This window comes from Conger conger, chromosome 14 (assembly GCF_963514075.1).
Source record: "Conger conger chromosome 14, fConCon1.1, whole genome shotgun sequence".
Taxonomy (NCBI): Eukaryota; Metazoa; Chordata; class Actinopteri; order Anguilliformes; family Congridae; genus Conger; species Conger conger.
Genome location: NC_083773.1, coordinates 18,658,234 through 18,684,143, shown reverse-complemented (window position 1 = coordinate 18,684,143; position 25,910 = coordinate 18,658,234). Strand labels below are relative to the sequence as shown.

The 25,910-nt window shown below is 46.1% G+C and overlaps 1 protein-coding gene across 1 annotated transcript; it reads right to left on the bottom strand.

The window, feature by feature from the left end:
* Window positions 1-17,041: 17,041 nt before the first annotated feature.
* LOC133110109 (protein phosphatase 1 regulatory subunit 15B) lies at window positions 17,042-25,236 on the bottom strand. Its single transcript, XM_061219991.1, has 2 exons — window positions 22,258-25,236; window positions 17,042-18,550 (listed from the first exon to the last, which is right to left on the bottom strand). The coding sequence occupies exons 1-2, from the start codon at window positions 24,205-24,207 to the stop codon at window positions 18,359-18,361; spliced, it is 2,142 nt and encodes a 713-aa protein (XP_061075975.1). The 5' UTR covers window positions 24,208-25,236; the 3' UTR covers window positions 17,042-18,358.
* Between the last annotated feature and the right edge of the window lie 674 nt (window positions 25,237-25,910).

The window sequence follows — 25,910 nt, the reverse complement described above, 5'->3', positions numbered from 1 at the left end:
ACGACTGAACACACGTCATATTAAACAAGTCCGTCGGGTCCTGCATGTTTTTTTTCTTTTTTTTTCCCCGTGCACAGGGCAAAACGATTAACAATAAGTATTTGTTGAACATTCTTGAGTGAGAACAGCAGACCTATTTTGGGCTCTTTGAAACCTTTTCTTGTCCTCTTAATCTCCCATTCTGCTGGTCCCATGGCTCGACTTGTGTCCATGTAGATCACCGGGGATTAGGATTAGTCTATATAAAAAGAAGGGTGGGTTTCTCTGGGAAGGAACGGAGGCAGAGAACTGTGCTCGCTTAATGTTCTTGATTTATTCAGCACATTCAGTTCCGGACTACAGCGCAATGCAATTTATCCTGTTCAATTATCCTCGTCCATTATCTTCCCACACACCATCTCTCTCTGTCCACCACAAAATGTCACCGTACTTTTACAATACTCGCCTTTAATAATGATTTTCCGTAAATACTAGAGGGGGGAAAAAAACCTAAACCACTAACACGGATTACAGGTCAGATGCTGCTGATGAGAGGCTTGATGTGCTGAAATATTCCTACACTGCAAAAGCAAAAAAAAAAAAAAAAAAGCCAAACATTTTAGTCTTAGATTTAGATTCTTATAATCGTATATCTATACCTTATTTACCAAATAAGACAAAAAGATTGCTAATGAAGTGAGACAGTTCTACTCATTTCAAAATGTGCCAATGGTGTAACTTAAACTAAGCTAATATTTTGTACTTGAGAGAGAAAAAAAAGAACAAGTATAAATCTCAGTATAAGATTAAAACACTTGTTAAGGCATACTTTTTTTCTTGTGTATGTGGCAAGTACTTTTGCGAATTCAAGGAAGAAAGACCTTTCACTTCTCTAATAAACTATAAACAGAGAATGACCTTTGACAATATTTGCTGGACAGTCTAAATGAAAGGAGGACAAAGAAAAAAAGGTGAAACTCAGATATGAAATTGATTTGTGGTCATATTAATATTAGCAGTAAATATATGATGCAAGCAAATCTCTGGGTTAATGCGGGTTGTGCGGTTGTAGAACTGATGCATGAATAAAAACATGCAACTGAGGAACTAGCACTGTTGATAGCTCACTCACGACTCCAACTCTTCCCCACAGAACAACAGGGCAGAACCGTTAAAACCCAGACACTGCCGGACAATTCCTCACCCAAAAAAAAAAAAAGCAGTCAGTGTTTGCTGGAAATGTGGCACCAGACAACGTGCCACATAAAATCTTTATTTAATCTGGTGAGGTCAGCCCACAAGTCCCAGGAGATCCAATTCCAAATGCCAGGTCCTGGCACACTGCTCTGGAGAGTGTCCAAGCCACCTATAATCTCAGAAATAAAGTGACAGTGGAGCTACATTTTTGTTCTTTAAGGAACAACTGTCCCAAATGAACCCTGCATGGAACAATACGGTTCTTTTGGGTAGAAATAAGTACCTTTTACAAACAAAAAAGGTACAAATTAATTATTAATCCAGTGGCAAGGGCTACAATTGTATGTACCTTTCGGGTGCCACCCCAGCGGCTAGTGTTCGTACCTTTTTTGGCACTTTTCGTACCTTTAGTGCACAGAGAGGTGTGTGTACAGCCAGCAGGTAGGACATTTCCTCCAGGATTTAGTCACTCTGGGAGTACAACACTGTGACATGGGAATGTTAGACCACAGGACAAATGGAGAACCACTACATCAGGGCTTTCATGTCAGAGGAAGTGTACAGAGTAAACCAGAGCATAGGTAAAGAGGCCTCTCGTTTCAGTTAGTGGACTGTGATGAAGCAGGGCGTTGAGCATTCTCAGGTGATCCGTCTAACACTAAAGCACAGCTCATCCTAACCCCAGGGCAAACTGACACACAAGCAGTCAGAATGCACATGAGCAATATTACACAAATTTAACTGACTACACCTGTCTGAACACATTGACTCTGATGGGAGACCACAGCAGTCACTTTAAGCTGTTCCGTTTTATTATGTAATTCCTAAGCTGATATTTTACTGAGGACAGCTGACTGTGTCTCTGTTAAGTGTTGTAAAAGTCAGCACAGAATGCACAGTACCTTCATCTGAGCTGCGATTGGACACAAAACCCTCGGGCTAGTCCAGTACTGTGCTCTGAGCACTATACCACGTGCTGGCCTGTTTTCATATAAAATTATTGAGTCACTGCGTTTTTCTCCATAACTGACATGCAACTACTGATTATACACAGCCCATTGCATACATCTGGCTCAGCCCAGGAGCACACACACACACACGCATATGCACATGTGCGTGCACACACACGTGCACATACATATACACATAAACACAGGCACATGGAGACACACACACACACACACACACACTGCCTGAAAAAGCAGAGGACTACAGAGGACATCTATTTTTCTTTATAATCAACATGGCTTCTTGCTTTTTGGCACAGTTATGGCACTTTTAACCTCATTCTCTAAAGGGCAATTTCCCTTCCCAGAAAATGATAGATGACAGCTGAACAGCAGAGTATAAGTACGATTGCAACCCTCTGGCGAACCACGCCATTTCACTCAATAAGAGCTCTGGGAGAACAGCACAAAACAGAAATAGCCTGGCCCTGCGATTCAAAGCAGGCTGTGTCACAACAGCAAAGATGCCACAGCAAGTTCCCTTCCACAACCTCCAGACCAAAGGCTGGCTCTTCCTCTACCTGCCTGCTCCCCCCTACCAGAAACAAGACCGACACTGCTGGGGCAGTTCCCATTAGGGACATAAAATTGCAGCATGCAATTAATGTGCACCATTTTTGCTTGGAAAACTTACTCATTTGTACCAAAGAGAGCATTACTGTACTTTCAGGGTACATTTCGGAAATCTGATCCCTGGAGAACAAAAATGTACATCTACCGTCACTTCATTTCTGAGAGTGTAAAGCCAGATTCCCAAAGGTCTCAGGACCACAGCATCAGTCAGACTGAAGACCCATATCTATAGACTCCATCTTAGTTACCCTCCCATCCCCACCACATAGCACAGAAAGAGGTGGAGTGCTATTTCAGTTTATTGTGTTATTTGGCTCACGATTTGCAAAGTTGACTTGCACTAGTGCTTTAGTGATGATGCATCTTTACCCTGGGCAGGGAATGCTGTTCTCCTGGTCTGTCAGTACTGCTCATGTCAATCAGCTGAATGGACTTTTGTGTGCTTGTAAGGATAAGAGCGTCTGGTACAAGAATGTAATGCAATGCAAGTTAAAGGAAGAATCCCAGCTCAACATGTTTTCACAATGTTGTCGCAATGTGTTATAACATTGACATAACCCTCCAGAAACATTGTGAGAATATTTTGTGTCAGCTTCCCACAGCTTATCGACATGGTACAATACAAGGGAAAAATCTGACAGTTTATGAACATGGTGAAATGTGATGTAAGGGAAAAATCTGACAGTTTATGAACATGGTGAAATGTAAGTTAAAGGTGAAAATCTGACAGGTTATGAACATGGTGAAATAGAATTTAAAGGTAAAAATCTGATAGCTTCTGAACAGTCCTCGCCATTAGCAGTCAGAGGTTAGTAAAACAAAGAGCGGCAGAGTCCGTCTGTTTCAAACAGGAAATGGAAAAGACGTCTCTGGGTGCTGCCCACTCCCCCAGCCCGCCCGCAGTCCGCCATCTCCCAGAATCCTCCATATGGCGGCTCCCGCAGCTCCCGTGTCTATTAAAGGAGCTGCTGCCGCGGGCAGAGAGAGGAGCAGCTGTGACAGACCGTCTCTGACAGAGGGAGGGTGACAGAGGGAGGGTGACAAAAGCCCACTCCTGGTAATTAGTCCTGCGGGAGGATGGGGGGGGGGGCAGGGGGGTAGGGGTTTGGCGGAGCAATGGCGCCATGTGACTCCAGCCTCATTAATCCGTGACGGGGGGCGGCAGGGGGGGGGGGCAAACGTTAGCGGACGGTGCAGCTAGCACGCTAATTGCATTCACGCTTTACCGTACTCCTCGTGAATGGGCAAGTCAAGGCTAGCTATGATGAGATTAACTGAGATCTTAGATCCGACGCTGACTTTTGGTTATGAACCAGTGGGTTGAACGGTTTGTGAGGAGGGGGCGAATATGACTAACTCAGCCCCCAGTGTGAGCACCCTTAGCCAGGCAACAGCATGAGTCAGAGGCAGGTGAGTGGTAAAGAACAGGTCTGAGCTAAAAAGGTGTGGGGATGGACCAATTAACCAGCAGAAGCTCTTCTGCAGTCCATTAAAATGCGTGGCTGCTGTTACTTAATGCATATGTCCATGTGAGTCATTCTGTACTCAGGTATACACAGAGCACAGGTTGGCTTATTCATAAAATAATAAATAATTTGTTCACCAACAGTTGGTGTTTGACATTCATATTTTTCATAGAACACTGCGCTACTGGAACAGAAAATCAGACCTGTACGCCCCCTCCAAAAGAATCATTTAAAAATAAATAAACAAAACTATATTCTGCACCTGAGGATGATCGCAAACAAGACTTGGCTATGGTGGCCATGTCCAATTAGTTATAAATTAAATCAAATTAAATTATTAACACAATGGGTTGGAGCTGCTACGGCAGCTAACATACATTAGCCACTCTGCAGTAAAACTCCTTTACTGGTGACAATATAAAGAAAAGAATATATTTGATTGATAACTAAAACAAGGGACCTATTGCATCTTTCCAATCATTTTACATACAAGAACCATCCAATGAAAACATTATTTCATTGAAATTGAATTTAGCCAAATGAATGCAAGTGCCAGTGTGGATAACAATGCCCTATTCATAATGTGCAGGTCCAGATGTGCGTCTGAATCAAACAGTGCGATGTCCTGCTACTCGCAATCTGAAAACAGGGAGGAACACGGATGAATCTGGTCTGAGAACAGGGAGAAACATGGATAAATCTGGTCTGAGAACAGGGAGAAACATGGATGAATCTGGTCTGAGAACAGGGAGAAGCATGGATGAATCGAATCTTTAACAGGAAGATGAAAAAGGCTTTCAGGCCTAGCTTGTTTGGTTTCATAAAGACATCCGAGGGCTAATATGTCGTTCTCCCTGGGCCCTTTACAGCAGACAGACTCCCACTGCGTTTTAGCACTTACTTATTAATGAGGCCATGGAACAGCGTTTCACATTCGGCTACGCCAGCGGCAGCAACGCATTCACGTAAACAAGAGGGCCGGATATTTTCATTTTATCAAAACCCGTGTTCAGACACTTTCATTTTATTGAAACCCATCTTTCACAGTCAATCTTTCCCACCGAGTTCTAAGCGTTTTCATTTTTACTTTTTTTATTTTGTGTTCCCATCTTTCCTTCTATGTCTACGTAAAGCTTCTTTGTGATAGTTCTCTGTAAGAAGCGCTATGCAGTCTTCGGAATTTCTTTTCCTAAAGGAACCCTGTGAAGAACCCCATCAAAATGTTCTTTGTCTGGGAGCTTTCACACCTATCACGCCTATGATAGAGGGTTCTATGAAGTACTCTTTTTCTGAGAGTGTGCAGACAAATGGATTTGATTTGATTTGAATCCTCAGTCTGAACAGAACCGAGCAGGTGTGCATGTGTGTGTATGTGTGGGGGGGGGGGGTTTGGGGGCAGGTGTGTGGGGGGGTCAGGTGACAGGTTGGACAGATATGAGAAAGTGAGATTCCCGTTGCATGGGGGTGAGATTCCCGTTGCATGGGGGTGAGATTCCCGGTGGGGGGGGGGGGGTGAGATTCCCGGTGGGGGGGTGGTTTCCCAGACGAGGCACAGCTCCGGGGACACACTGTGGGGACATGGTGTCTGAGCCCATGGTTACAGGGAGGGGGGACTCTCCACAGCAAGCCCTGCCATCTACACCCGGCACTAAACCCACACCACACTACACCTGCTCCCTCCCAAACCCACAGAGATTATTCCCGGATCAGGATCAGGAAGGCCATGAAACACAAGCTTGCTCTTTCTTTCTGGGGAGTGGGGGCGGGGAGAGGGGGGGCAGGGGGCCAGGAGGTACAGAGCTCCTGGAAGAACACTGATTAAATAAGGTGATCCCCCCTCTTTATCTCTGTCTCTCGACGGACCCACTTTCACACTCTCCTCTCTTTCTTTGTCTCTCTCGATCTCTCACTCTTTCTCTTTCTCTATCTCTCCACCTCCCCCTGCCCTCCTGTGATACCTCCTCTTTCTCCTCCTCTCTCTCTCTCCCGCCCTCTCTCCACCTCCCCCTCCCCTCCTGTGATACCTACTCTCTTTCTCCTCCTCTCTCTCTCCCTCCCTCTCTCCATCTCCCCCTCCCCTCCTGTGATACCTTCTCCTTCCCTCTCTCTTTGTCCTTTTCACATCCCGGGCCGCCCCAGAGTCTGTTTCTTAATGGGTTGCCGTGGAAACCAGGCGGGCACCCGCCGTGTAGAGGACAGTTTTTTTCTGCCAAGGTGAAGACTGAGGAGGTTTAACCCTTTAATGCCCGGCTCTCCATGCCGGAGTCCCAATACACATCCAACTACGTCCGCTGCATTACCTACAACAAGGTGGGTAACTCCAGTCCTGGAGGGCCCGTGTGTCTGCAGGATTACCCTGGGTCAGTCAGCCATAAACACCATGACCACAGTTAGATGAGTTAGACCACAATGCTACAAGACAAGGACATTTATCAGCTGCTGTTTATATCATGGAATGTGGCAAAAAATGGCAGAATGTGTAAATGATTGGGCTAATTAAATAATAAAGAGCAGAAGTTGGTCTGAAATCCAGAAACAGATACAGCCCTCCTTGCCCATCCCTGATCTACAATACTACTCGGAGTGAATGTTATTGAGATACTGCTAGCTGTTTCCTGAAAACCGTTAAACGCATTAGACACTAATTTACTGACGTAATTTACTGATTTCCACTTAGCTAATGCACAACCGGGTTACGATTGTTGTCACTCATGTATAAATAATGTTGATTGATTTATTTTTTACTACATGGTGGTGAAAGGTTTGACGGATCCCGATCGGGAGTGTGGGAGGCAGGTGAATGGGACAGTGGCTTTCTTCAAAAGCACAGGCAGCAGAGTGAGAGCAAACATGCAATGAAGAGAGACTGTTCTCCTCCACTTTAACCCCTTGAATAGTAGTATTTTTTTGGAATGTTGTTTTCAAAAAAACTCCACTGCTCTTTCAGTTACTAGTAGTGATTGTTACATCAGCATTAGAACGTTCAGTTACGAATCATCACTAGCAGGGATTGTTACATCAGCGTTAGAATGTTCAGTTAAGAATCATCACTAGCAGGGATTGTTACATCAGCGTTAGAATGTTCAGTTAAGAATCATCACTAGCAGGGATTGTTACATCAGCATTAGAATTTTCAGTTAAGAACATTCTAATCATGTACCCATGACCTCACACCTTAAAGAGTTAACGTGTTACACACGTTATGTAGTGTGTGGTGAAGGGAATAGCATGGGGACAGCTTCTCCTGAATGTTGTTGGTCTGAAGCCACTGTAGTGGTCCACCAGGGTGACACCCTTTACTGTACCTCTGCCTCACAAAATGTACTGGATGCATTGGATTAGGGCTTCAGCTCTGCATACAGGTGATATTTAGCCTGGTTTCACAGGACAGGAGTCAGCGGATACAGTTAAACGGTTGCCGTGGAAGCGCTGTGTGCAGGTGTGCAGGTCGGCGTGCAGCAGGGCTGTTGCCGGTTTCCGTGGTGACGTACGGAGCTGGGCACGGCCGTATTCTCAGACGGGACATTGGACGTGTTCCGCCCTGCTCTGTAAAACACGGAGCTCTCCGCTGTTCTGTATTCCCCCCCGCTCCTCGGGCGTCGCCGTGGCGACGGGAGGGAGCACCGCCACAGGAAACCAGCGAGCGGACGAAGTCACTGGACGTCATCGCCAGGGTAACTGTTGCTTTAGTTTCACATCACATCCCCTTCTGCCTGCCTCTCTCTCTCTGCGTCTCTGTCTCTCTCCCTCTCACTGTTTCTCCATCTCTCTATGTCGCGCTCTCTCCATGTCTTTCCGCTTGTCGGTTTTCCTCTCTGGATGCAGCAGCACAACCCCCTCTCCCCCCTACCCAACAGTCTGTATCTGGTGTGCAACATCATGGCAGGCATACCCCCCGAAAAGCATCCACATTAGAGATTCAGCACAGCAGACAGATTTCATACAGTGCATCCAATCGGAAAGGGAATGGCCCCTCCCATTTCCCCCCTGAGCCAATGAGAAAGCGGTGGAGGTGCGTGCAGACCGCCGCCCTGCAGGGGGTGGCAGTGACAGACAAGCGTGGAGCAGAGACAGATGCCATTTATACCGCTCCTATACCCAGCACTGTGTCTGCAGGAGAACCTTCTGTATTGGCAGCTACCAACAGAGAGAGAGAGAGAGAGAGAGAGAGAGAGAGAGAGGGAGAGACAGAGATGGGGAGGGAGAGAGAGGGAGGGAGAGAGAGGAGGGGTAGAGAGAGATGGGGAGGGAGAGAGAGGGAGAGGGGGAAAGGGAGAGAGAGAGGGAAAGAGAGAGGAAGGGAAAGAGAGAGGGAGAGGGAGAGAGAAGAGGAGGGACAGTGAGAGAAAGAGAGAGAGGGAGAGAGGGAGGGAGGGAGGGAGAGAGAGGGAGCTAGAGCCATGTGCCTCCTTTCATAAAAGCACAACAAATCCCTTTCTCCATCTTAAACACCCGAAACGATTACGACAGAGCAGCCAACACGTGCTCACAGACACACACCCGCAAAAACAAAACAAAAAAACGTGGACCACATGACCAGGCAATACGCAACAGATATTCGCCATGTGATCATTGACCATCTCAGGCACATCAGTGGAGTTATTCCTTATGCCAGCTTCCCCCTGGTTTATCTGCACTGGGAGGATAAACACTCCAGGCACAGACTGTCTGAGTAGAAATCCAGTCAAGCAGCTTAGCGGCAGACAGGATGCACACTGTAGTCACTGACACTCAGATCTTAGATCAGAGCCCACCAGCTTGGCTCAGCCTGGTTCAGCCTGGTTCAGCCTGGATCGGATCGGATCAGAACGGCACAGCATGGCCGCTAACACCCAGCTGACACAGAGAGGCGCGGGATTGAGGGACCAGGGCAGGAGCACAGCCCGGGGGGGGGGGGGGGGGGGGGGCAGGGGGAGAGGGTACCAGGGAAGGGGAGAAGTGACTATACCCAGGGAGAGGGCCCTTCTGCAGACTGACAGACAGACAGACAGCAAAAATATGTACATCAGACAGCAGGCTGACCAGGACCAGCCCCCCCCCCCCAGCAATGCTGCAGCAACAACAGAGACGCACACACACGCACGCGCACACGCACACACACACACACACACGCGCACACACACCAACACAGACACACGCGCACATACACACACACACGCGCTCGCGTAAGACGTAATATCCAGCTTGTACTACCAGACACGTGTGCTAATATTGTAGAGCGATGCGCATACAGTGCTACCCCCTGCACAAAAAATAAATAATAAATAATACGAAATACAAGCAGTCCGGTTCTGCGGTTGCTTGCCTCCACACGAGGTGGGGTGCAGATTTCTCCACTCCAATTCCCCCCGCCCCAGAGACACCCACGCCAGCCACGGTACAGTACTCACCAGCCACCTGCTGTCGGGTCCTCCAATATTCCTCCTGCACGCTAAAACTCCCTTTCTCTGAGAGGTGTGCCCAGGAAGGAGAGAGAGAGGGAGCGAGGGAGAGAGAGAGAGATCAGCAGTCTCCTCCAGTCGTCAGAAAGACCGGAACACAACAATAGCTTGGGCAGTGAGAGAAGAGTGACTGACCAGCCTGTACTGAGATGCTATACAATAACAAGCATCCTTTCCAAGAGCGAGGGATGGATAAAGGAGGTGGGGAGGGAGGAAGAGAGGGAGGGAGGGGGGAGGAGAAGGGGGAGGGGGAGAGGCAGGCAGCCCTGTGGAGCATGCCCAATGAACACCCCAGCGTATTTAAATGTCACATGACCTGCCAAAGCTGTCAGACAGTCATTAGGAGAGGTGCTGGTGCTCTTTAACCCTGTCGCCGACGGTGACGCCACCACTGTCCCTTTCATAAAAATGGAGCCTGCTAATCTCTGCCGTCCCGCCCTCCAGGGCTCCCAGCTAACCAATGGGAGAGCTTCCTTTTCTCACTGTAGTCTAGGCCAGGTTAACCCTTTGAGGTGCATAAAATCCTGAATGTGTGATTACATGTTCTTAACTGAACGCTCTAATGCTGCTGATGTAACAATCACTGCTGGCAATGATTCTTAACTGAATATTCTAATGCTGCTAATGTAACAATCACTACTGCCAACAATTGTCATTTGAACATTCTATTGCTGATGTAACAATCACAACTGGCAATGATTTCAGTTGTGATTGAGCATTCTTATGCTGCTGATGTAAAAATCACTTCTGCCATTGATCCTTAACTGAACATTCTAATGCTAAGATAACAAGATAACAATCACTATTTATGACTGGGAGCAATGGAATTCTTGAACATGGTCTTAGAATAAAATGGGAAAGAACTTTCCATAAAACCTGCTCTTCAAAGGGTTAAATTCACTTTTCATGCCAGATCCACTCGATTAGCTGTGGGGAAAGAGGGGGGGGGGCAATGGCACAATAGAAGTTAATCAGCGATAATCTTTGTGAGGAAAGCTTTAAAGCACACCTCATTAATGCTACTCTCTGCCAAAGGAAGCAGTCTTGCAGCAGTTTGATGCTGTAACACAGGCGTGTGTGTGTGTGTGTGTGTGTGTGGGCTGCTGAAATGGCCTGGTTTTATGGCCGTGTAAACCACGCTGGATCCTGTTCACTCAGCTCAGAGGACCTGCAGGAGGGAGATGAGAGATGGGGCACGCCTTAACACGAGGGGGGGGCAGAGTTTGGGTTCGGGGGCAGGTGATTTTAATCAGCCCAGCCGTCATGGCACCGCCCCCCCCCCCCCCCCTCGGTGAGGCAGTCAGGAAGTGCAGTGGCAGCTGGATCTAATCCCGGTGTAATTGGTTCCAGCAGAGCCGGGCCAGCCCAGCGAAGCCCCTTCTTCACTGCTTATTCCGGGGGGGGTGAACATGGGACTTCCACAGCGTAATGCTACTGGAGCACCATGTCTGTAGAACCAGACTCCCGCTGTACGAGCCCAGAGGAGAAAGTTCTTATTGACATTTTTGAGCAGAATGAGTTTGTCCTAAACAGTGTAATTTAATGTAACACTACATTTAATGTTAATATGTCAGATGTGCTGAGCTGTGTGTCCTGTGGCCAGTGCTGGTCTGCTGGACACCATGTTACAGTGAAGACATCTCATTTCAAAATGTTGACGCCCCCTCGGAAAAATATGTACATCATGTGACCCACAGGAATTTCAACTCTTTCATTACATATAGTACTTCGTAATGTTCCCACAGGCCCTGGATTATCCAAAGACGTGCAGGTTGGGCTGCTTGGGGGCATTCACAGGGCATTGTGTGTGAACGCTGTGAATGTGCATGTGTGCTCTGTCAACCGACCATGTATTAGCACAATATCACCTGACTAACCATGCAGTTAGTCTGTAACTGTGACCCTAATAAATTCAGTTCATTTCCTTAATAACACATGGAGCGAGAAAGCAAAGTAAATATGGAGGAACATCAAACAAAATAGTCTGAGTGATGGAGTATAACAGTACCTACCTGGCACACTGCACACAGATGGAAGCTGAAATATTAAGCACAGTCAATTTATCTATACGTGCACATAGAACAGTCAGACCTGGGTCAAATGCATCATGGTTTAGGATTCAAACAATGATGTTCTCATCTAATCTTGCCTGGTGCAACTGAGCCAACTAAGAGGACCAGAAGGCGTAGTTTGTCATAGCTCCCACTAGGCACGCTCAGTAAAGTGTAGAAAAGTATTTGAATCCAAAACAATTATTTGCACCCAGGTCTTAAAACAACTGTAGATTTACATTTACAAAAAAAAGATAAATGATAATCAGGATCTGTGTGTGTGTGTGTGTGTGTGTGTGTGTGTGTGTGTGCATGCGTGCATGCCGAGAACATGACCACGCTCACACACTCAGACATGGGTCAATTATGCAATCATTTTGGATTCAAATACTTTTCTGTGCTCAATTGATCTTACCTGGTGCAACTGAGCCAACCAGAAGAGAGCATTTAATTGGTCCCAATACACCAGACAAGCTCAGTAAAGCACAGCAAAGCATTTCAATCCAAAATAATGACGTATTTGACCAACATGCCCGCAGACTTCAGACACATCTTTATTGGGTTATAGCTGCTCCATTTGCTTTTCCAGGAGAACTCTACTCAATCAGAACTGACATGGTGTACCTCACAGGCACAAATGCTGTTCAGGTGTGGACAGGACACCGTAAGGAGAGGTGGCTTTCGACAACACGACAGCATTCTTTACAGACAATACAAGTTTCGCTTTAAAAGAAAAACAGAAACCGCTCAAAGGCTCAATTCCAAAAACAATCGGTTTAACGCGCACTGCCCACTCCGTGCCACAGGCGAGTGGCACTGGGCCAAGCCATTTCCCCAAAGCAGGCACTCACAGGAGTGCGTGAAAAGGTCATTAAAAAGGTTGAAGTGGAAAGTTGCTCTGTAGAGCTTCAAAGGAGAGCAATAACAGCACGCTTCAGATCGACCGATAAAACTCCCACCTGAGCCAATGCAGAATATGATTGGCTAATTGGTATTCTGCTGTGTTATGCCACTCCAGATGGGTGGATTTAGTGATGGACACCTCGCCGAATACAACTGCTCTGTTCATGGGCACAGCATGTGAGGCTGTTCACGGGCACAGCTTGTGAGGCTGTTCATGGGCACAGCTCATTAGGCTGTTTATGGGCACAGCTCGTGAGTCTGTTCATGGGCACAGCTTGTGAGGCTGTTCATGGGCACAGCTTGTGAGGCTGTTTATGGGCACAGCTTGTGAGGCTGTTTATGGGCACAGCTTGTGAGGCTGTTCATGGGCACAGCTCGTGAGGCTGTTTATGGGCACAGCTTGTGAGGCTGTTCACGGGCACAGCTTGTGAGGCTGTTTATGGGCACAGCTTGTGAGGCGCATTGAAATGATCTGCTTTAAACATTAAAGGTATGTAAAGACTGAATAACAAAAACAGAGCAAACACTGGCTCGACCTGCACACAGCAGTGTCAGATAAAAAGCCAAAATGTCACAAAATGTCAGAGCATTCAGGGAGAGGGTGCAGAGAAACTGAAAGCGCATTACAACCCTGATGCACTTTCAACCGGCACACTAATGTCTCCAGGCTGATAAGAAGTTCTGATCCCACTCAAGTCTGCGCGTGCGACTTTCACAAAAGTAAAAAAATATATATATATTTTTTTATAAAGTGAGACTATAACCATCCACCCACTCCGTTGGTGCAGAAAGATGTTTTTGTCAAAATGGACAGTTTGTGAAATGAAATGACACAAAAACATATCGTTGTCATTTCACGCCATCTGTTCTAATCCATTTCATTTGTTTATTAAGCTACGCCTGCAAAGACTTTTTATGTAGGTGATAAAACTGCACTTTTACGAGTGCAGGCTACTTGCCATAAAAAACAACAATATAGCACAAGACTAACATGCTCCTGCCAAATGCCTGTGGTTCTAATAACCACACTGAACTCAGCATATGACAGTGTGGGAGCAATGTTAGCAATAATTATGAGGCGATAAAGGACCTAACGTGGATGACAGGGGAGGTGTGATGTGGAAACTGTCGAACACGGGATTACATGAGGCTCTACCGCCCCCAAGCTGAAGGAAGACAAAAGGACTGCTCTGGTGACCCTACTAACAGGAACCCAAAATACAACAACATAGGTCTTTTGTACCTTTCTATTTATACATTCATGGCACATTATTTTCCACACATCTAGCATTTTAGGACATCTTGTTCTACACAATATGCCATTTGGATAGCCTTAGATTGTTGCAGGATACTGAATTACAATTAAATGGCAGAATTTAAAACCCAAAACACTGTCCTGAATAATGCCTTTCTCTTGATACAGAGCACAATTAATCCAGAAGCCTTAAAATCACAAGGCTGTCCTGAAATCACACTAATTATTTAGTTTTTAGGAGTCATTTGACGTTTTTTTTTTTTAATTTTTTTTATGAGGAAAATTATCTTTTTATTGCTGAGTTTGAACTTTGGTTCTTCTGTCCTTAATCAGGTGACTGTATCATCAGCCTTAAACACATCATTACGAAACACGCAGAAGAAAGCTTAGAGATTTGCTTTTCAATACGGCCGAAATGTTTTGCCTGCTATGAATGGTCGTCTTTTCATGACAGACTCCCAAGCTGGCCCCCTGAAACATAACCAAATGAGATACACCACAGAGGGCAATGTTTGCATCATTTTCTGAGAACAAGCGACTGTACCTCCTTATGGCACCAAGACAACAACCACCTCCCAGGAAACACAAACTCAACGCCTTTCAGGGCAAATTACACTCGTGGTTTTGCAAATTTCATCATAATCACACATCCACCGTAAGACATTATGACAAGTGCAGCGGCTGCTTTTGAGCTCTATTTTCTCTCCTTTTGTTATCCTAGTTTCCCAGCGCAGGGTGTCAGTACATCTGGGAGTGAGAATTGCACATCGGAATCAGCCCAGGAGAAATCACAGAGTACACAGTCCTGCAGACTCTGTCTGGGACACATCCATACACTGCTCTAAACGTGTATTAGGAGTACCAGTCCTTGTATTCAGGAGGCTTGAAGGGACAGCATGCTATGCTTCTTAAATGCCCTCCTCTTAATTAGCCAGCATCTCCATTCATTAACAAACACAGAACACTTCAGACAACACTAGAGAATGTGAAAACAGTAATCCGGTGCGTTCAGCCAAGAGGCAGCACTACAAACACTAGACGCATAGAGGCCTTGGCCTCTATGGCAGATAAACAGTGCCCCCTTGTGTCAACATCTAGTAACGACTAGGTACAATCATCACCAACATTTCCAGAGCCTCTCTGGGGAAAAGGTGGCCATGTTTGAAATGGCTTACTCGCGTATTATTGAGTATTCAACTATTTCTATACTCAATAGTTACATACTGAAAAGTAAGTGGTTTGGAACACAGCCAGTGTCTGAAGCTTGCTAACACCAACAAGACAAAAAAAAACATAACTGACAACCAACGGGGGAAAGAGCAGCGGTGGCTGAAAAAAAACTTTAAAAGCTTATTGGGTTAAACTGACATTACAACTGTGCCCATTTCCACTGGCCCAGCTGAACTCAATCTAATCTCATGTAAAGTATGTGGGGAAAAACTGATGAACAAGCCCTTCTGTTCACATACTGTCAGCACAAGAGGGTGTTAAATGACAAACAGCAAATTAGATACTAATTTTAAAAAACACCCATCATCAAGGAATGACAGCTCAGATGTCTGGTGATTAAGGGTGTGGTGAGAATGAGGGGCATCTCTGTCCTGAAGGTCACAAAGAGCACAGGAAATGAGCACAGGAAAAGTAGAAGGGTTTCCTTTAAATCCTGTCAAAGCTTCATCTGCACGGTTACCCTCTATGATACCAAACCTTCCCTGATAGACCTCATTGCCCGCCTGGCTGTGCAATAGCTTCAGGGTACCACCAAGGTCATTCTCTATCCAGACCTAACATTCAATATGGGGCAGCCTATAGCCTAGTGGCTAAGGTACATGACTGGGACGTGGAAGGTTGGTGGCTCAAGCTCCAGTGTAGCACATCAGTTGGGCCCTTGAGCAAGGCCCTTAACCCCATATTGCTCCAAGGGCATTGTCCACTTAGTCTAATCAACTTTAAGTCGCTTTGGATAAAAACGTCCACTAAATGACATATTACAATCAGACATTTTTCTCAGAGGGCTGCCTCCAGATCATACTTCCTGTTGCTGAAAAGAACTCAGGGAAGCTATGTCACAACCACCAGGCGGCAGAATTTAGTTTTTACAGCTCAAAGCTGGATACTGTATTTAAACGCAAGCAACAGGAAAAAATTCTTACTGGGGGGAGAGAGAGAAAAAGAGAGGTTATATCTAACCAAATTTGACACGTAAATTTCATTGAGCTTGAACAAAAGCAAATGAAAATTCCCCAAAGCTGAAAAACATCGTACCGAACGCCGTTTCATTCCTGAAATGACCTTGAAAGTAAACCTGCGGACAAAACTGAAAATGAGCAAACAGCACCCTCCAGTGACCGCAAGAGGAAAGAGCACGAAAGAAAAGGCTGCTCTGGTTGGCTCTGATTTCATCATTCAACACCATTATCATTTGTGCAACGTACACCAATGATGATACGGAATAGGAGTAATATAATTTATGTCCTCAGCACCTATGTTTACATGGTGATGTCTTCAGGGAGGTCAACCTCACGAGCTGTGCCTACGGTAGTAGAGGTGGAGCAGACCCAGATATAAACGGGATGAACGCGTTTATGACGGCTCTCCCTCTGAATCCGTACAGACTTCCACCGTAATGAGAAGCTCCAGCCCTCCTCTGGGCATGGCTGTCCCAGTTCTGCCTCCGCTTCTGTCCCATCAACCTCATCATGAGACTATGGTGAACTACAGTAAACAAGAGCCAATTTTCAGTGATGCATAAAAAGTTAACAATAAACAAAAACTTGTGCAGGTCTTAAGATTTAAAGCAAGAAAACCTTTAGAACAGATTAGCTACACACACACACACACACACACCTTAAGAGAAGTTTGATTCGAAACCTGATTATCTTACTAGTAGCATATTCACCAGGCTGATGCAAATGAATAAAACCCCGAATTGTCACCTCCAAACGACAAGCCCCTTGCCATCTCACACTCATAAGTATGCCAAGGATGGTCCCCACACACCACCTACCCCCAATGCATGCCCAAACATATCTTAAGAATTATATTTTAATTGTTACATTTATATATTTAAATCTAACACAAACATTCCTAAATGAAAGCTAAACACCATGAAGCTAATACCCCCCCCCCAAACACTCTGGGTGAGGAACAATCACAAAAATTAAGAATCTTATTTCAAGGTAATTTTTTTATTAGTACTTTCAGTTGAAATTTGCACATTTCAATACGCATACATCAAATTTCGTTTGCCACAAAATCTCCAATGGATGCAAAAAGCACTAAACCTCTAGGTGTTTTAGAAAAATAAAACAATTTAATGTAATAGTACTGTCTCGACATGAATCAGATTTGTAGTTCATTAATATCCAAACACAACAGTCCCCTAAAGACTACATCTCACAGAAAGCTGTGCTCTCTTCACACCACCGCATAGTGCTGCACGATCTCCCGCCCCTCTCCAAATCTGACACTGTTTGGAGAAGAGTGAGACAACCCCGCCTAGATACTGCTACTATGAAAAGAATCACACAGAAAATGAAGTGAGACTGTTTAACAATGGAAATCAAGTATTTAAGATACGGTTCATGCAAAATGGTTTCCAAGTGACATAGACCCTTACCCATAATCACCCATGCCCAAATAAAGCTCTGCTTAGAAACAGACTAAAAATAACAGGTAGTTTAGAGTGATCGTATTCAGAACTAGAAGGGGGGGTACTTAATTACTGCAATGGACAGGAGGTTAAATACTGTGTAGGGAGTGAAGTTTCAGAACTTTATTTAAGTGTCACCTTTGGCCTTTATAGTAATAATAGTACTACAAATACAAACTGGTTTCCAAATTAATCTTTTTAGCACTTCAAGGCAATGGGGAAAACTCAACACACACCACTGCACAAGTCTTCAATACTTTCTAGCAATACAGACTTGAGAGCAAATATTAAATATAATCCCGAGATGTAATGCCAATACTACTGTATTAATTTAAATACAGAGTTAGGCCTGCCCACAACCAAGCCTGTTCCAAAAGCAGGCTCCTGGTAATCCTGTAAAGATTAGAATAATCAAATCCCACAATGCATCACTGTGGGGCGCTGTGACCATTGCGCAAGCCAGGAACAGATTAAACGAAGAAGAACACGAAACTAAATTCAGACGTGGTTTCCCTGATCTGTTAGAGTGGCAAAAGCGGTTTAAAACTAAAGAAAGAATGGGTGGTGGGGGTGAGAGAGCAGTGTTTTGGGGGGTGAGTTTGGGCTGTGAAAATAAACCATTCCAGATTCCGGTCAACAACTACCACCGCAGAGCAGTACAGTACCGCGGTACCGTTCACTCACAGCTCAAGCGAAAGGTTTCCTGGGACAATGACCGATGAGCCCTTAAACACGGAACTACACGCAGGTTGTGTCCTTTTACACCCTGAACGAGTCCACAAAGAGTCTCTTTCTCATGAAATCAAGCTAATCAAACAGGAAGCAGGAAACCCCTCAGCAGCTCTGGTGCAGGCGGTTGAAGATGACGAGGCGGAAGGTGGGCGTCAGGCAGTAGCCAATGGCGAGCTCCGTTTCCTGCACCCGACGGACGAATCGGCATCGGTCGCGGGCGAACTCCTCCCAGGGGCCTCGGCGATCTTCGTCGCTGTTGGCGTAGAACTCCTCTACCTCCTCCGCAAAGCGTACCTGTCCCAGGTGAGGGGGAGAGAACAGGTTACTCACCTACCTAAAGCTGTGACCAGAGAGAAAACCACAGACTACAATAAATCACACCACATCTTAAGGTGTGCGTGCAACTGATCCATCAGGTCTGACACCCTGCAGCAGACCACGTCCCACAGTTCTTAAGCCCGTGTCATGTAACGCGATGAATGGCCTGGTTTCCTTCACATACACACAGGCACTGATGCTAATCTCAGATTAGCAGTCAATGTGATATATCCGATACTCAAATCTGGCCCTCAGATGCATACCCAGGCGTGGTTTTTTCGCCTAGTTAATTAACTGTATAAATAGTGCTACTGATTGCCCAGACTGGCTTCAGAAATGACACCCAGTGAAACGGGAGGGTTGATAGCCAGCAGCTCTCAGCCCTCAGGACAGTGCTAGCCAACCCTGTTCCTGTTGATCTACCACCCCCGTAGGTTTTCATTTCAACCCTAATTGGGCACACCTGACTCTACTAATTAGCAGTTCAGTGAGATATCTATCCATTGAATGAGGTGTGCTTTGTTAGGGTTGTAGTGAAAACCTACAGGACAGTAGATCTCCAGGAACAGGGTTGAGCAGCCCTGCTCTAGCTGTTGAATGAAGTGCGCTTTGTTAGGGTTGGAGTGAAAACCTACAGGACAGTAGATCTCCAGGAACAGGGTTGGGCAGCCCTGCTCTAGATGTTCAAATGAGGTGTGCTTTGTTAGGGTTGGAGTGAAAACCTACAGGACAGTAGATCTCAAGGAACAGGGTTGGGCAGCCCTGCTCTAGCTGTTGAATGAGGTGTGCTTTGTTGGGGTTGTAGTGAAAACCTACAGGACAGTAGATCTCCAGGAACAGGGTTGGGCAGCCCTGCTCTAGCTGTTGAATGAGGTGTGCTTTGTTAGGTTCTATCTTGTCACCAGAGCTGATGTCACTCTCCTGCCCCGTCACCCAGAGACACATTCTCAATCTTAAACAACATCACTGATCACTGCTTCTTCCCCCAGTGTACTCTCACTGGTACGTGTAATCATAGCTGGAGAGCCACAGACATGGAACAGGGAAATCAGCCTGCGGAACGGGAGCCAGGGAAATTATGGCCAGGTATAAATACTGGATGCCAGATCCCACAAGCCCCAGAAAGCCTGTAAAAAAAATAAAAACTGCAACTAAATGAATAAAAAAATATATATCTGTTCCCTTAAGCTGGATTTCTGCAGCCTTGGTAGAAGTGAAGAGGATATTTGCACAGGAAGCGTAAAGGGACCATGTACTGTAACTGATTAAAACTGCCGGTGTGGAACCAATAAAGCCAGCTGAAATGAAAACGGAGTGGTGACAGATGACCGGACGATGAAAGCAAAGGCTCAGCACCAACAGACCGCAGACGCGCGAGAGAGGAAGGAAGTCTCAGCGCTTCCAGCGGGAAGGACAGCGGACCGGAACGTCGGAATTCTCTGTTGCTAAGTAACGTAAGAGATCCCCGCTAATAATCCGGCGATGGGGGAGGAAGGGAATGAAGAATGAATTCAATCAGGTTAAAATACGGCAAAGTCTCTTTCAGCCCGGTTACTGGGGTACGAGCTGGACCTCCAAGGATGCGAGCGGACAGTCATGTCTGTCTCCAGCCTAATGACTAACCACAGAGTCATACGGAAACAGAGCTACACCCCACCCTACATGATAATTAGGCGTTCAGACTGAGCACGTAGCCCTGGGGAGGTGCAGATGGAAGCGTTTCATCAGCTGATATCAAGCGCAGGGAAAGCATGTTGCATGGATTTACATCATTCCCACAGTCTGTACAGCAGCAGAGATATGGCTGCTAACCTGCCCCATCTTAATCAAGCCATTGTCTGTTTCACAATCGGTGAAAGAGCACACGTTCAGGATAGCTTTTATTTACAACAGCCACCTAGCTAAGCGTCTGTTAACCATTTACTTTCCACAAGGAAACACTTCCCGTCAAAGTGCATTAGACATTACCTGCCACATTTCTGCAAAAGTGTTACGGGGGGGTTAAATCTGCTTTGTTAGACAAAACACAAATAGGTGTGTAAATTCAACAGTCATTTGCTAAACCTGGTATTGCTACTTCTTTGGTCAGTTTATCTGATGATTCAACAGGTTGACATTTATGCATGCGATCACTTACAGGAACTGTACTTCCCTCTAGGGTTTATAGCACACTGGTCCCTGGTTATGGATTTTGCACTTAGCACTTTATTGCACGTGGCTGGATAAGAGCGTCTGCCAACTGACTAATACAATGTAATGTACTGCAATGTAACATTGATAGAATTGTATTCCTAACACTACAATTACACCAAAAAAGCAGTTTTCCAGTGGTTCAATGAGAACAGGACACCCTGTTGGTGTTAGTTTCCCCACAAGGACCCATGTTGTACCTTAGCTTAGCATTTATTTGTGTCAAAATTGCAAAGTGTTCTTCCCCATCATCACAGCAAGAAGTACTACTTCCGTTTAAGGAAATTAGGCCGTCAGTTTTTGGTTGCATTTCTGTGCCGAATCCCTAGAGAACATCTTGCTTCCTCTGCTAGTCTCTGTTCAGCTGAAAAGTCAGATCTCACAGTGAGGAAGAGGATTGGAATTAGCTGCTGGCCCACAGGAATGCCTGACTAGGTCATGGAGCTGAACGTCATTGTGTTCAAAATTAATCACATCTTACACCAAAATGCTGGTTATGAAACTGAATATTTGTATGTCCCAAGTTTTTCTGAAATTGTCTTCCTGAATATCCTGCTTTTGTAGATCCACAGGAAGTAATCTAATAATAAGGCTGCTGGGGCTCAGTGCCCTAATGGACCATGATAACGATAGCCATCATGCTAATGTCTGCAAGCCCTGATGGTTAAAAAGCTGTTAAAGACAAGCTGAAACAGAAGTTGGAGCAGCACTGATTTGCTTGTGATTTGACTGGCGGTAAACGAGGAGGGGGAAGCAGAGCCGTAGCCTATGGCTCTGGAGGGAGAGATATTCACCACTGCCTGAAAGGATATTCATTGGAGGGGAGCGGAAAATTGATAGACATTGGATATAATACACGCCCACTTGTACTCGATTAAATCAAATCTCATTCAATCTTTCCAGGAAATGGATGGAAAAAGAAAAAGAAAATAATTGTGTGTGAATATACACAAGTATTACAATTGTACACTTTTTTTAGAAGACATGCTCATATGGTTATGAAGAATTTACTAAATTGAGGAAAAAGTAAATTTTGATTTCAGCTCGTCTTGTAAGGTTGTGCGTTTGGTTTGGCCCTGTTGTAATGGCGGTAGCTGTGTCGTGATGTAATGGCCATAGTTTTGTCGTGATGGAGGTTTGTCGTGATGTGATGGCGGTGGGTTTGTCGTGATGTAATGGCGGTAGGTTTGTCGTGATGGAGGTTTGTCGTGATGTAAGTTTGTCGTGATGTAATGGCTGTAGATTTGTCGTGATGTAATGCTGTAGATTTGTCGTGATGTAATGGCAGTAGGTTTGTCGTGATGTAAGTTTGTCGTGATGTAATGGCTGTAGATTTGTCGTGATGTAATGGCGGTAGATTTGTCGTGATGTAATGGCGGTAGATTTGTCGTGATGTAATGGCGGTAGATTTGTCGTGATGTAATGGCGGTAGATTTGTCGTGATGTAATGGCTGTAGATTTGTCGTGATGTAATGGCGGTATCCCATACTGACCCTCTTAAGCTTGGCGCTGCAGACGGCGATCTGGTCTGGGGGGGGGAGGACTTCGGAGAAGCCGCTGTCCATCCGGTCTTCTGCATCCCGTTTGAGGTAGGGCGAGGGGGGGATGGGGAGGGACAGCCTCTTTCGGGAGCCCCTGCTGTCCTGTCGGGTCCAGAAGGAGCCGTGGGGGCTGTAGGGGTCTCCACCGGAGGTGAAGGAGTTCCACAGACGCAGACTCTCCTCTTCATCAAGGTCGCTGTCCTCCTCCTCTTCCCAACTCTCCTCCTCCGGGAGCAGGGGCTGAGGCGAGGAGGGGCCCTCCACAGGGGGGTCGTCACCACCCGGGGCCCGTCTGGGAGCCGTCTGCTGGGAGGCCGTGAAGTTTCGGGGGTCGTAGGGGTCCCCCCTGGGGCAGAGCGAGTTCCACAGCTGCTCCACCTCGCCGTCCGCCTCCCCCACGTCCGACTCCTTCCCTTCTTCCTCCTCCTCCCTGTCCTCCTCTTCGTCCAGGTCTTCAGAGTCGGAGAAGTCGGACGAGCCTTCGCTGTCGAAGCCATCATCATCCTCGCTGTCCCAGTCGCTGTCCTCCTCCAGATCCGATTCACTGTCCTCGCTACAGGGCCCGCCCATGATGTAGGCGATGGCCTTGTTCTGGCAGCCAGGCAACGGCAGGTGGGGCGGGGACAGCTCCTCAGGCTCCGCCCCATCCTCCTCCTCCTCAGTGTCCGAAAGGTCAGAGTCAGACTCCTCTCCTTCCCTCCCGTCTGCAGCGGCCTCAACTTCCGGGAGCTTTGAGCTCCCCTCAGCAGTCGTACCGCCTTCCGCAGGGAAAACGAGCTCCTCTGCCCCCTCAGCAGGCCCAGAACAACCCTGCTCAGGACTGACAGGTTCCACTAAATGCATCCTGGAGTTTGAGTGCTCCTCTTCCAAACTCGAGTATCCATTGTCCTGGTCCGGAGTAAGAACGGCCACCTCACTGCAGGCAGTGGCTGCTCTTATACCGGGCAGGCGTTCACACAGGGGCTGACAAACTAACAGCGGCTTTTCGGAGCTTGGGAGAGATTCCGGTCGGACCGACTGAGGGCTGCCATTATCGGACGCTCCTTTGTGGCTGGAATGTCCAGCGCTTTCGCTGGGAATCAGCTCTCCATAGTCGCGCTGTTCAAACAGTTCCGTTGGCTTGGCAACGCGGGCGGCCGTACCAGACTCGACCTGCTGACAATAGACGCGGCTGTCATTTTCTCGACAATGCTGATCTGATGCCACAGAGCATGTTTTCCACAGAAAACCGGACAGCCAGCCTTGGGAACCGTCAGCGGATCCCCAAATACTGTCCCACCACCAGTTGCTCTTTACTGGCGAAGCAACCGAGTCTGAGGGCCAATCACCCCTGCCCAAACCTCGGTGGTGGTCTGGGGTTCTTACGGTTAGATCCTGTCCTGAATCTGCGTTCACCAAAACCTGGCTGGGAAAGTTTTTAGCAGAAGCAAAGTATCCGACTCCTGGTGTGTCTCGTCTCATATTTAAGTCCAAGTCGGCGTTATCATGAATTCCTAACTCTCGAAACGAGGCGGCATTAACCCAGCTTAAAGTTGTAACGTTAGTTGAGGAAGAACCAAAGCCATTAGTGCCCGACTGGTGGTGTAGGTGGCAGGCGAGATGGTGCTCCGCTTCAGGAATGAAGTCAAGTTGATCTAAAAACGCATTTTTACCTTTAAACGGCAGTTTAACATCTCCATTTTGCCAGCCACAAACGCCACTCGAGGTGGTAGATGTCCGAGCCTTTCCCGGTAAATACTTTTGCAGGAAAGCTAGGGCGGGCCTAGAGACCACTGACAGAATGCCGATCCACGGGCTTTCCTGATTAGTTTGCCGGCGTGTGGCCACGCCAAAGCTGGGAGCTGCCGCCGGCGCGGCGTTCTCTTTAGAGTAAAGTCCGTCTGAATGCATGCCCCTAAACATCCTGACTTTTAATGTATAAACCTAAAATGATTGGCAAACGTCCCAAGTAGTGGCTACAGTCGTTTTAAAAAAATAGACCACAGATTTCTCTTGCACATGCATTAGGAATAAAAAATGAGAAAAATGGAAAATTTTGCTAGGCCGTTAATGATACTGCAAATACCTAGCTAACGTTACGAGTGCAAAAATAAAAATATACAGATAGCTAAATACGATCTATTTTCTTAACTGGCTAAGTTAAATAAAATAAATATCTCTTCCCGTAGCACGCTAGCCAACGTTACAGATTTCACAATCCTGTGAAAATAATACTGTGACAGCCAAGTTAGCTGTCCATATAAAATATGCAATTACAGCTAGCTTGCTTCGCGGTTTAAATTCAGACCATTGTGCACAATTTATTAGATCCCACTCCTCGGTCTTCTGCCACCAAGATGTCCATTTTCGTTTAGCGACCGCCGACAACGACATACCGGCAGGTTCTCCTTGTAGCCCAGTGCACACAATCTTCCATACTGTCCCCGGCATTGGCGGCATTGGCGGCGGTGTACTTTCTCTGAGGATGACCGTGGTTATTCTGGATCCAAGGATTCATTACGACAGGCGCCACAGGGAGACAAGAAAATAAGCAACTCGGGGACAATGATACGCAGGAAAAAGACATTGAATCCGATTCGAACGATGAAAAAGAAGCCATCTTTTCCCCTTTCGGTTTAACGTTACTTAAATTCTTGGTAAACTGGTTGCACAAGCGAAATTCAGGCGTTGACAAGACTACGGAAGAATAGCTCAGAAGCAACGCGAGCGAGCTATAAAAGACCTTCGAACGTAATCGACGTTTAGCTTGCTGATGTTAGATAACTGCGCTTTAACACGGAAAACGTAGAAATAGCGAGATAGAATGTTTGCTAACGTTTCATAAATTACATGAACAGCATTAACAATCGATTAACACCCTACTTTCTGCCTGCCGCTTAATTTCCTTCTTTTCACGTTTGCCAGTTCGTCTCAGCCTCGTTTTTTTAAGAAGATTTCATCAGAAATTTTAGGGAGCGTCATGAAAGAGCCGACACATTTGTACGACTTAGGTACTGTGGTACAATTAGTATCTACCTTGCAAAACGCAGAAGGCAGTCACTTTTAATATGCAGGGCCTGTTGCTCAGGAACAACCTTCATGTGAATAAGTATTTAATCGAAAACAAAATGTAGGAAAAAAAAAAAAAAAAGATCACACAGATGAAGCCTAGCGCAAAACCAAGAAACCTTTCTATATATAATAATAATAATAATAATAATAATAATAATAATAACAAGAACAATGTCATTATTTAAATTACAAACTGACAGTTGGCTCCCATTTTCTGACAGTGTGTGTGGAAACCTACCTAAAAAAGTTAAATTAATATGGTTCAACAGCAAATGGCAACAGCCCAACCCTACATTCTGTTAAAATGGGTTTAACCACACGGTTATGGTAGAATGTAAACTCATTGTCAACAACCTTAATGGGCTTTGACAAAAACCAGCATGCACAGCACAGTGGGTTCCCTGCACCGAGGTTCAGAAGTACTGATTTTAAGGAGGTTTCCACAAACTCAGAAAATATGATCAAACTGATTTCACCTGTAAATGTTGGAATCATTTGCCATGTACTACATACAGCACAGTAAATGAAAGCATATGTTGGTCTGACAGATTGGA